General features: G+C 41.4%; 1 protein-coding gene across 3 annotated transcripts in view; it reads right to left on the bottom strand.

Moving 5' to 3' along the window:
• The window catches only part of COMMD10 (COMM domain containing 10), a 583,600-nt gene that overhangs the window by 404,110 nt on the left and 166,066 nt on the right, over nt 1-13,424 (bottom strand). Inside the window, exon 6 of one of the 3 annotated variants that reach the window (XM_073624654.1) lies at nt 1,130-1,240. The exons of the other annotated variants lie outside the window; for them this stretch is intronic. Within the exon in view, the coding sequence (XP_073480755.1) occupies nt 1,145-1,240 (96 nt within the window). The 3' untranslated portion in view covers nt 1,130-1,144. Of the gene's footprint in view, nt 1-1,129; nt 1,241-13,424 lie in introns of those variants that run through there. 3 annotated transcript variants of the gene reach the window in all.

The raw sequence follows: 13,424 nt of genomic DNA, 5'->3' as shown, positions 1-13,424 counted from the left end.
AAAACTATAATGCTAAATACCTTCTTTCCCTGCTGTATGGTCACATGACCTCCCTCTGCTAGCTTTCATAGGTAAGAAGGGAATCTCAGACCCCCCCCCCCCTGTACTCTCTTAGATCGAGAAGGAGAGTGGATGGGGGACACGTGACTGCACAGCAGAGCTGTGTAAAGAAGGTATTTAGCATTATATTTTTTTTTTTTTTTTAACACACATACTGTACTTAATATGTTCCTAAAACAGAGAGGATAAAAGTATATCACAGATATGACTTTACAACCATTTAACTGGTGTTGAAGCTTGCTATCATACTCACCATCAGTCACATCAAACACACAGGACACTTCCACTTGCTTTGCTCTTCAACACAGAAGAACGAAGGATTGGGACCTGTTCACAGGGAAATTTTTCAAGAAGCTAGAGACCTCTTATGTTATGAGGACCACTCTCATCTGCCTAAAGCACTTGCTATCCCACCTAAAATGTTTAAATAAAAACAATAAATGTGATAGCAAAGTGATGCATCTGTATTACAAAACAATTTAAAAAAACCTGAGAGGTAGTTAAGTGCTCCAATGGTCCTTCACCCCTGTGAAAAGTTTGCTGGCCAAAGTACTTTCAAAATAGACAACCATTTGTCTTGCATTGGCTATTAAAAAAATACTAGTCTGACATACATTATGGGAAAATGCCAAATAGCCGGAAACAACACATTTTCTTAACAGTGAACAAGTTAAAAAATGGATGTTTACTTTCGACCACATAAAACAATAAGTGCCCACAATAACTACAGGATATATTGTACCTGCTCTGTAGTCTTATAAAAGTTCCAGTAAAGCAGTCAAGCCAAGCGCTGGACAAAAGGCTCCCATTGCAGGCCAACATATTGGTTAATAGCCCAAGTGTCAACTGGGCTGTGGGACAAAATAAACTTTGTCCCATGCTGACTAATTTTTTGTATTCTGAACTATCAAGTACACAAAAGCTGGCTTAAAAAAGCCTAGTTCTGATGCATTCTCACAGTAAATGTCACATAAAGAGAATTTAAGGGAACTTGCTGTGCTTTTGCAACAAACAAACACAGGATTGGACTTACTTGCTTCTATAACATTTTGTCCTCATTCCATGAAATACAGTGCTTCTCATGTTAGACTACAGTATATTTTGTACACAAATCATTTCTGCATTTCTGCTTGTGATAATCAGTATATTTGATAGGATGCTTTAGATGAAATACAACAGCCTACAGAAGAAAAAGAAAACTTCCTTAGCAGTGAAAGCCATGGTTAAATCAAACCAAATTTGGCTAGCTGCAACAAATTTCCTTATTTGCCCTTGCATCGGAATAGCATCCCTCAACCCCATGACACATTTATGGTTTACCCAGGCTGGCTGTCACGTTCCCTGTTCATGTGTTATACCATTCCTTTGCTGCTGCTGCTGTGGCCCCCACCCTATGTGTTAACCAACTTCTGAGGATAAACTTGTCTTTTCTGGATCTGTTCTCAAAGCAGCTGCAGATTCTCTGAATATTACACTCCCTAGAGATTCCTTCTTTTAAATATGATTTTCCGTTCCATTAAAAACTTGTCTCTGGTGGATGTGTGACATACTGTCTATGGCTGCGTGTGTATTCTTACATAATACATATATAACTCTTAGCCCTGTGCTCAGTGCTGCCTGACACGAAGGTGGGTGCTAATTAAATGCATGTATGCTCACCTAGGGTCCTGATATGGTAATTTATTTTTTTAAATATAAAATATTCCCTTGAGACATTCGTTTCACAAAACAAGAGACCCATGAGCTCAACCGACTTAAAATTCCATAATAAAGATCATATGTAACTATCTAAAAGAGCAGGGAGGGGGAGGCGCCAACTAAGTGTAGTATTGTATGGTAAACATTTAATACACAAGATAAAAAACACTTACAAGATGTCAGAAAAGTTCATGCCCATCATCATATGATCAGTCCTGGCAATTCCTATGCCGCCCTGCAGGCTCCACACACGGTCCAATGGCTGGTGGGGATATACGCCCGGTGGATGGCTGGATCTGTGTCCAGGGGTGGCGGGAAAAGGCACGCTGACCAGCTTGGAGAGCGGATGCGGACATGATGTCACTGGAACAGGGCGGAAGTCATGACCAGGGCTGTCAGTCAAAGAAGCAGGCTACACACTCGGAGCTCTCAGCGCCTTCTACTGGCCTCTGGCCTCTTTTACATCTTGTAAGTGTTTTTTATCTTGTGCATTAAGTGTTTACCATATAATACTACACTTATTTGGCGTCTCCCCCTCCCTGCTCTTTTACATGTATTTACAGAGGTTCTGGACACACTCTGAGGGTGGGTGCCTTCTTTTAACCCATCATTCACTCATCCTTTGGGACCAACAGACTTTATCAGTGCTATTTTAGCAACTGCCCACCATTTTTACTTAAAGGACATACGCCATTTGAAGCGCCAGATCCCCTATTCATATATAACCATCAATTCTGCTTTCTGTGCCTTACATTTTAACACAGCGTCACACTTTTTTTGATCAATCTATACATTGCTTTCCATCCCATCAGTTGGAAGACAGAATGGTTATTAAATAAAAAAAATTAAAGAGCACCCAAACTGAATAATGTTTGACATTCAGCCTCCAGAATGCCATTAAGCCCAATAAAGTCTATGTGAAATAGTAGAGTAGTTATATGAAGCTAGCATGAGGTCACAGTATCTACCAACTGCCAGCAAAGAAACTCCATTATCCACCTCTACTGGCCACAGAAGTGTTTCTCTCTTTCAACAGCAGTCTCTGAAATGAAATTAATTCCAATTGCTGATAGCAGTTTAGGGTAAATGAGCTCCGTTATATTTCTTTGAAGTGTAAATGAGTGTGTGCTGTAATCAGGACCTGCATTAAAGCCCCGCTGTCTACAGCACAGAGTGGGTGACACGGATCGTGAGTCCTGGGGCTTTCTAATAGTTGCTTCCTTTGCAAGGAGTGGAGATTCTCTTTCACACTAAGAAAATGTTAATTTCTATCAATAACCTTTTCTAATGCTGCAATATTGACAGAACTGTTTGTAGGTCATTCAGCTTTCACCTATTGATTAAATGCTGCCAAATTAATACAAATACAGGAAATAATGCTATTTAACTGACAAAACCAAAATTATTTTCTTTTTAAAGAGTTAGCAATCCCCAAATCTTATATTAATGGGTACAGTAGTCCAAGTCTCCCACTGCTTTCTTCTGTCTCCTGGGTACATCTCCCTGCCACAGTCCCAGGCCCTGTTTCTTGCCCCGTTTAATGTCTTACCGCCACTCCTGTCTCTACTACATGAGAGCTCCCACTCTGCTTATTCAATTATTCATAAGGTAACACAGATTGAAAAAAGACCAGAGAAAACTGGAACCCCTTAAACTTAGGCTGGCCATACACAGATCAAAATATGGCCAATTCAGCAGGGACCTGCCAAATTTCGATATAAGTATTGGCACTGTTGGGAAATTTCTACTTGATCAGTGCTGCAGCCTGCAGCGCTGATCAGTGTATTCTAATGGTGGGGAAGTCTCCCTAATGTTAAAAAACAAAGACTCAGCAGGGAGGATTCGTTCACCCCCCATGTGTGGATGAGGGAATCAAGTCAGTTTCTTTCATTCAACCTGCTGGTTAAACAAAAAAAAAAAACTGACTCATCTATGGCCAGTCTTACTCCTGGAGTTTTGCAGACCTGGAAAGGCCATCTAATCTCACCAATCTCACTGATCTCACCAATGGAGTCCTAAGAGATCCTTCCTTGTTACTGTAAGGTGGCAAAAGCATCAGGACTATTTTAGTCTGAAGTTCAGAGCCTTTTTAAAAAAAGTCATATAAAATGTAATTCTAAATATTGCTAGCTTCACAGTTTGAGTTCCTGAATCTTTCTTTAATCCACTTGAGTCGCACACTCAACACAGTTTACCGTTTCAGTGAGGTCTTGGTTTTGCCCATTTTACTTTTTTTTTTACTTTACCCTAATGTATTATTCAACATTTATTTTTCGGGACAGAAGGGGGTTTTATTTTGGTAACAGATTTGGATACATATATTCTATATCCCTGGTTTTTATCAGGGATAAATTGCAATAAGTTAGAAAAAATGCATTTTCTTGTAAATTTTCCCAACGTAACGTTTATATAAATTTGCGCTCTCTGTATAGTTATCCCGTAATATAATCAACAGTGTCTGCTAATTTTAATTATATCACATTAGTGTGAATTATATGTAACATAAATTTCCATTGCAAGCATAATGCAGAAGAAGCCAGGGTAGGATACTACGGTGCTGGGGGAGAAAAACTGGGGGGTACATTGTCCCACCATGATATTAGAAAATGCCCAATATAGAAAAAAAAGTGGAAATGCCCATTTCAATGCAAGATGAATTTGCAGCTCCCCTGATCTTGCCTATAGGATTTAAACTAAAGCTGTCCACCTTCTGCGCAACATCCTTCAATTGAAATATTGAAGGAGCCAGGCTGAAAATTGTTGACAGAACAGTGGCTGTGTTTGTCATTTGCTGGCGCCTGTCAGAATACAATAGCCCAGCAGGGGGATTTGTCCATCCATGCTGTATGGTGTAGATGGAGGAATCTGTTAGACAGGCCATAGACGGTGCAAATTTCTTTCCTGCAACCACGGTTGCAGGAATGAAATTTGCATGATTCCCCCATCAAAACAGACAGTGTTGAGAGGGGAAAATTTCCTGCCGAGCAATTGTCCTCCTTGAGCGGGGGAAGCTGTCCACACCGGGAGAAAACAGTGATTATCGCTAGTGGCTATAGCAGCCGCTTGAGATAATAGCAAGCAAATCGATCAACTTGGTACATTTAGCCTGCCCATTAATGGTTCAAATCTCGGCTGGTTCCTGCTGAATAAGACAATATTTGAACCACCTATGGGGTATTTAGCCTGCCAACTGAACAAAATAAATCTATCAGTGTATTGCCAGTCTAGGCCCAGCAAGGCTGCTGTCAATTATCAGTAGCTATCAGATATAAAAATAAACATTTAAATTAGCTACTGTATTTATAGGCGTATAACACGCACTTTTTCACCCTGAAAATCGGGTGCAAATAGCGTGTGCATTTTATACGCCAATACTTCAATTTTAGCTGCCTCGGAGGGGACAGGGAGGGTCGGGACAAGCGCCGTCAGATTACATATAGTGAAAATCTCCTGTTTACTTGGCGGCCTCTGTAATAGGAAGTCCCATCTCCTGGGCCGCCACTGGACCACTGTTCTGTCTATCATAGGAGATTCTCACTGCATGTAATCTGTCGGCGCTCGTCCCGCCACCCTCCCTGTGCCCTCTAGGCTGCAGATGGGCATTGATCAGGCTGCACTGATGGCAATGAGGAGGCTGCTGCATTGATGGCAATGGTGAGGCTGCATTGATGTGGACTGATGAGGATGCATTGTTGGCACTTGTAAGGCTGCAGATGGGCATTGATCAGGCTGCATTGATGGCAATGGTGAGGAACTTCAAAGTTCCTTATTTAAAATGTATTTATTTTTCCTGAAACTTCCCTCTTAAAATGAATGTGCATGTTATATGCCGATAAATACAATATTTAATGCAGCTTTTATGCTGCTCGTGATTTTAGTGTGCATGCATGGTTTAAATGAAAATTAAAAATGAATGATAGTCCTTTAAAGCCAAACCAGAGCCTAAACATTTTTTATTATTTAATTTGGAAAGACTTAGGAGGAATAAATACGTATATCAATTTATACTACAGTCCATGACTGTGTTAAGCAGATTTCAGCTAATTTCCTATTTCTGAAGTGGTCTTGTTTCCCCACTGGAGACATCTATCACAGTGGTTCTCAACCTTCCTAGTGCCGTGACCCCTTAAAAAAATTTCCCAAGTTGTGGAGACCCCTAACAGTAAAATTATTTTCGTAGTGTGGGTTGTCAGCACCCAAGGCAAGACAAGTAATTTGCGCCCCTAACCCATGGACATTTAGCGCTCCCTGAGTCCCTTCCACTCGTACAGTATTAAAAACCCTTATGGTACATTTTAGAATGTAACACTCTCTTTGTTCTCCTTTATTTCCCTTTTATCTCTCTATCCTAATTTATTTTTTTTCCCCATCCCTCTCTCTAGCCACCTTTCTTGTTCTTTCTCTTATTCTTTCTCTCCCTATGTCTTTGTTCCTCCACCCTCTTTTCCTCTCCCTTCTATGTATTCTCTATTTTTATTCCTCATCTTACTCCTTGGTTGGGGGAATGGGATTAGTGGCAGTGCTGGTGGGGGGTGGGATCAGCCAACTTAGGTGCTCTTGATCAAGGTCATCTGCTGATCTGAGAACTGTAGTGGGGACTTTTAATGGCAACTCTAATCACAGGTAGTGTTACTCACTGTGTCTCCAGCTTCACGGTGTCTCCTGCTCTGTGGTGTCTCGCAGCAGTGACACCTATGCTGAAATCAGGAGATAGGGTCTCCTCCAGCCCCTCCCACTTCACATTCCTCACCAGTCAGCTGACCTCTAGTCTCTGCCCCCCAGCCATGCCGTGAACTGAATGGGCAGCTGCGAAGAGGCTGAGCGGGCAAAGGCTCCAGGGACAGCCCTGCTAGGCAGCTGCGAAAAAGCTGGGAGAGCGGTGTGGGCTTCAGGAACAGCCCAGGATTGGGTGACCCCTGGCAAATCGTCATTTGACCCCCGAAGGGGTCCCGTCACCCAGGTTGAGAACCACTGTTCTATCACATCCTATCATAAAAGGAAATAAGGGGAAATCTTCCCAAAGAGCCTTTAGACTGCAAAAAAAAAAAAAAAAAATGCTCTTACCCAAAACTAAAAAAAAAATTGATTTAGCTGGATTTAGGCTTTTAAAGCTCCACTCCAGAATGCTGTTAAATGTGTGAATGTAGTGGGGTATCCCCTGCAATCCATGGGTTAAATGCTCATTTGGCTAGGATGGAATAATAGGTTTATTTAACAGCAGCCCGAAGTGGGGCTTTAAGTAGAGCTAATACACAGGGAGATTATCCAACTTGTTATTTTAGGCCATATATAAATGCAATCTTTGCTGCTTATTGGGTACATATGGTTTTTCTTGTTGGATTATTATCTACCAGGATATTGACCAGACAGAACAGATTGGTTGTATTATGAAGGCATCTGCACAGTTGTGCATCCACTGTACAAGCATTTGTAATTGTCCTCTTCATAATATGTACATTGGACAAAGATACAAACACTTCTCTCATACAGATTTTAGTTGCATGTTTGTATGGCCAAATCCAAAAAGATTATGTGGCCAAAATCTATATATAAATAGCAATCCATATTATTAAATAATATGCAAACCCTATGAGTTTGTAAAGAAGTAAGCTTCATTAGAATTTAAAACATCCCTCCGCAGTAAGAAGCAGCTTCCATTCTGTTTGAGGATTCCCTTCTATACTCCTTTGCTTTGCAAATTGAACAAATTAGCAAAAAATTTAAAATCAATAGTTAATTCTCTGTGATTGGCATGCTGGAACTGCTGAAGGCTCACAATGAAATAACCGCACATTTACTTTAAAATGTAATTTTATGCTTCAGATCCAAGTCACACTGATTTTCATAATTGGAAGCTGACAGGTTTGGAAATGGCCATTTCTCTAGTGAAGAGCTCTATAGTGGCGGCTGCAGGATTCTGCAATTTGATCGCCTGCAAAGAGACAGCACCACCCAGTGAAGGTATGAGATTTGTTTCGAAATAAAATATTTCCAGCTATTGTGTTAGTGGTTCCTAAATTATCCTTTTTTAAAGATGCAAGATTTTACTAGACACCATCGGGTCACACAAAGCCCTCTAGTCATTTCTAAGGTGGTAAAATGCTGAAACAGTGGAACAGCAGCCACATGTAGGTGCAGGGATGTCATATCTGTTCTTTCTAGTTATGAGATTGTAACCCTTCAAAAGCTTAGGCAGCCATACACGGTTCGAATCTTGGCCAGGACCAGACGAGATTCGAACCATGTATGGGCAGGCTGAATGTACCAAATTAATCAATCGATCAACTTGGGTACAACCAGCATGCCGGCTTTTACCTGCAATTATCGCTAGCAGCTGCTATAACCGTTAGCTATAATCACTGTCTTCTCCTGACAGGGGGGCTTCTCCCCCCCCCCCCCCCCCCGCCAGGAGAACACAATGGCACAGCAGGAGGGATTACCACATCAATCCATGGTTGCAGGAAAGAAATCTGCTTTCATGTATGGCCGGCCTTACTATTAGCCCACTGCTATGGGCAATATTACTGGCCAATTGTGAGGTGCAAATGGTGGAATCAGCCATAGTGGAGGTTTAAAAAAGAGGTGATTGCTAAAGTGGTTGTAAACCTCAGATATGAAATATGAACAAAATATATAGTGTCATCTCTGTCTGCTGCTTCGTTCCTCTGCTATCAGCATGAGTCACTTCTGACAAGTTTTCCTTGACACCAAGAGAAAAAAGGTGACAGGGGAGGGAGCTGCAGCTGATTGACAGCCTCAACTCTGTTCTTGTGTAAAAGGGGGTGTGTCCCTTCCCTCCAACCATATCTCAGAGCTCTCCTCACTGAGCTCTGCAGAGTGTAATTTCAGCTCTTCGACCCCTTTTACAAATAGCTCAGACAAGCTTTATACAGTGCATCCGGAAAGAATTCACAGCATTTCACTTTTTCCACATTTTGTTATGTTACAGCCTTATTCCGAAATTGATTAACCCTTTCATGACTAAGCCTATTTTTGAAATTTGGTGTTTACAAGTTAAAATCCATATTTTTTGCTAGAAAATTACTTAGAACCCCCAAACATTATATATATTTTTTTAGCAAAGAATCTAGAGAATAAAATGACGATTGTTGCAATATTTTTTATCACACGGTATTTGTGCAGCGGTGTTTTAAACGCAAATTTTTGGAAAAGTGACACTTTCATGAATTTTAAAAAATCCAAACAGTAAAGTTACCCCAATTTTTTTGTATAATGTGAAAGATGATGTTACGCCGAGTAAATAGATACCAAACATGTCACCCTTTATAATTGCACGCACTCGTGGAATGGCGACGAACTACGGTACCTTTGAATTTCCATAGGCGACGCTTTAAAAAAATTTTACGGTTACCAGGTTTGAGCTACAGAGGAGGTCTAGGGCTAGAATTATTGCTCTCGCTCTGACGATCGCGGCGATACCTCACATGTGTGGTTTGAACACCGTTTACATATGCGGGCGCGACTTCCGTATGCGTTTTCTTCGCTGCGCGAGCTCGCGGGGACAGGGGCACTTTAAAAAAATTTTTTTTTTTTTTTTTTATTTAATTTATTTATTTTTGTACTTTATAAATTGTGTTTACATTTTTTTTTTTTTTTTTTTACTTTTATTGCTGTCACAAGCAATGTAAACATCCCTTGTGACAGTAATATGTGGTGACAGGTACTCTTTATGGAGGGATGGGGGGTCTAAAAGACCCCCCATCCCTCCTTTACACTTCAAAGTATTCAGATCGCCGAAAACGGCGATTCTGAATACTGTGTACTTTTTTAAATTCGGCGCCATTGGCAGCCGAGTAAACGGGAAGTGACGTCATGACGTCGCTTCCGCATTTACAAGAAGAAGGCTGGAACGAAGCCGCTCGCAGCTTCGTTCCAGTCCGCCCCCAGCCGCCGAAGGCAGCGGACCGGACACCGGGACTCCCGATCGCACGGGAGGCCCGGTAACAGCGGCGGGAGGCGGCGGGAGGGGGGGGATGTCCCCTCCCGCTCCTCCGGTATAACAACCGAGCGGCTTTTAGCCGCATCGGTTGTTATATTCGGGTAGCCGATCGCCCGCTGAAAACAACGGTACCGGGATGATGCCTGCAGCTGCGGGCATCATCCCGGTATAACCCCGGAAAGCCGAGGACGCATATATGCGTTCGGTCGGCGGGAAGGGGTTAAATTCAATATTTTCCTCAAAATTCTACAAACAATACACCATAATGACAACGTGAAAGAAGTTTGTTTGAAATCTTTGCAAATGTATTAAAACAAATAATAAACAAATCAAATGTACCTAAAGTATTCACATCCTTTCCTCAATACTTTGTTGAAGCACCTTTGGCTCCAATTACAACCTCAAGTCTATTTGAGTATTTTTATTTATTTTTATTTATTTCAGGTACTTATATAGCGCCGTCAATTTACGCAGCGCTTTACATATATATATTATACATTCACATCAGTCCCTATACCCTCAAGGAGCTTACAATCTAAGGTCCCTAACTCACATTCATACCTATACTAGGGCCGATTTAGACAGGATCCAATTAACCTACCAGCATGTCTTTGGAGTGTGGGAGGAAACCGGAGTACCCGGAGGAAACCCACGCAGACACAGGGAGAACATGCAAACTCCAGGCAGGTAGTGTCGTGGTCGGGATTCGAACCAGCGACCCTTCTTACTGCTAGGCGAGAGTGCTACCCACTACACCACTGTGCCGCCTGATGCTACAAGCTTGGCACGCCTATTTTTGGGCAGTTTCTCCCATTCTTCTTTGCAGGACCTCTCAAGCTCTATCAGGTTGGATGTTTAATCGGGTTCAAGTCTGGGCTCTGGCTGGGCAACTCGAGGACATACACAGAGTTGTCCCGTAGCCACTCCTTTGTTATCTTGGCTGTGTGATTAGGGTCATTGCCCTGTTGGAAGGTGAACCTTCATCCCAGTCTGAGGTCCAGAGTACTCTGGAGCAGGTTTTCATCAACGATGTCTCTGTACATTGCTGCATTCATCTTTCCCTCTATCCTGACTAGTCTCCCAGTTCCTGCCACTGCAAAACATCCCCACAGCATGATGCTGTCACCACCATGCTTCACTGTAAGGATGGTATTGGCCAGGTGATGAGTGATGCCTGGTTTCCTCCAGACATTCAGGCCAAAGAGTTTGATCCTTATTTCATCAGACCAAAGAATTTTGTTTCTCATGGTCAGAGTCCTTCAGGTGCCTTTTGGCAAACTCCAGGTGGGCTGCCATGTGCCTTTTTACTGAAGAGTGGCCTCAGTCTGGCCACTCTACCATACAGGCCTGATTGGTGGAGTGCTGCAGAGACGGCTGTTCTTCTGGAAGGTTCTCCTCTCTCCACAGAGAAACACTGGAGCTCTGTCAGAGTGACCATCAGGTTCTTGGTAATCTCCCTAAGGCCCGTCTCCTCCAATCGCTCAGTTTGGCCGGGCAACCCGCTCTAGGACGAGTCCTTGTGGCTCCAAACTTGTTCTATTTACGGATGATGGAGGTCACTGTGGTCATTGGGACCTACAGAATTTTTTTCTGTACCCTTCCCCAGATCTGTACAATCCTGTCTTGGATATCTACAGACCATTCCTTGGACTTCATGGCTTGGTTTGTGCTCTGACATGCACTGTAACTATGGGACCTTATATAGACAGGTGTGTGCCTTCCAAATCATGTCAAATCAACTGAATTTACCACAGGTGGACTCCAATCAAGTTTTAGAAACATCTCAAGGATGATCAGTGGAAACAGGATGCACCTGAGCTCAATTTTGAGGTTCATGGCAAAGGTTGTGAATATTTATGTAGAGGTTATTTATTTTTGTTTTTTATTTTTAAATTATATTGCAAAGATTTCGAACAAACTTCGTTCACGTTGTCATTATAGAGTATTGTTTGTAGAATTTTGAGGAAAATAATTAATTTAATACATTTTGGAATAAGGTTGTAATATAACAAAATGTGGAAAAAGTGAAGCACTGTGAATACTTTCTGGATGCACTGTAAATTCTGGGAGTAGGAAGATTAGTAGGAAGATTCTGATGTAGGAAGATTAGTTTGATCCATGTGTATCATCTGAGGCCAGTTACTGCACTTCGAGTGCTTCAGTATAAGTCTATGTGTTTGCCTATACCAGTTCTATCACATGAAAAAGTTTATTCCTCAATTGAATTGGCTGCAAGATAATTTGAAGTAATTATATGTATATCCAAAATGTTTACATAATATGACTGTAAACTACATTGTGCTTCTGTACTGCTACCATTCTTTGTTACTCTATACTTTTTTTTTTCATTTATAAAACCTTATGCAAAAAAAAAACTAAAAAAAAAAACGTATTGAAAACAGTGAGTTCTTAGGTGTCCCGTGTGCAAGAGATCCAATAGATAATTTGGTAGATTATTTTCTTCATCTGATGAAACAAGGTGCTTCTATTTGTTTTTAAAGTGTACTTTTTTTTTTTTTTAGTTGTTTTAGATACAGGAGCGCTGAATCCCTACCCCCTTTTTTCCCTCTTAGGTTTTTATTGTACTTTGTGTTCTCTTTACCTGTCCTGATACAACATTTTGAGCTGTCACCACAATAGCAATAGATAGTAAATCTTAAGAGAACATTTTCTCATTTTGAATTTTCTCTCACTTCCTGCTGTGTCTAAAGGACAAAACGTAAAGGAACAGCTCCCTTTATTGGACACAGGTGTCAATAGAAAAAAAAAAACTGGTAAGGTCTTTAACCATTCCTTACTTTAGCCAATTAAAGATTTGGCTTTAGAGATATACGCCAAGACAAATGACAAATTTCTGTTCTGAAACCGCAAAAAAAATGTAGCTTACAATGAATAAACCTTTGTGTGCAGCTATTTAAAGAACATTCATTGTTAGTTTGTACAAACAGTCCTCTGCACACCTGGATTTGTGGGCAAGCTGCACAAGCCTGGCTATTGTTGCCAACTTTCTGGCAAAAATACTATGCTTCCACCATTAATGTTTCTGTACTATAACCAGCACCGACATCAAGTCCCATTGTATCAGCCAAGTGCCGCTCCAAAGTGGGACCCATGAGCTTTCTAACAAATATTGATGTCTCTTGTTAAGCCAGAGAACTGTCCTACACATTTTATTATTTGTGGAAAATGACAGCGTGAAGTCTGTTCTCACAAGCAAGCATACTTCTATCAGCTTTCCATAGGTGACGGAGCATAGACCTGTTGCCCTTGGGGTATATACATTCCCATTAACATGGAAACATATTAGGAAATAAGGATTTACTGTTTATTAGTAGTATCCATCTAGCAATTATTAAACAAGTATGTGAACAAGATGTCTTCTTGTACGAAGGTGCTTCAACTGATAGAGTTTGAAAAAACATTAGTCCTCCATGTACAGAACGTTGCATGGCATATTTACTGGGCAAAATCATAAGCCGTAAGCGTCCCAAAGGAATCCCTCAGCTGGGTTATACTGCCCTGGCCATAGGCAAGAAAACTGCTCATCAGGCACAAGATGGAAACAAAACCTGCTAGTGTTCACAGCAGGAGAGTGGTGGCAGTGCACTAGGCTCTGTCCTTCCAGGTAAGACATCACACAGTTGTTTTTGACATTTACAATTTGACATCAAAGCAGTCCTTCACTGTAAATGACCTTCATCCTAAT

The sequence above is a fragment of the Aquarana catesbeiana genome, linkage group LG01 (genome assembly GCF_042186555.1).
Source record: "Aquarana catesbeiana isolate 2022-GZ linkage group LG01, ASM4218655v1, whole genome shotgun sequence".
Lineage (NCBI taxonomy): Eukaryota > Metazoa > Chordata > Amphibia > Anura > Ranidae > Aquarana > Aquarana catesbeiana.
The sequence above is the reverse complement of the archived record's forward strand: the minus strand, read 5'-3'. Positions and strand labels throughout refer to the sequence as shown.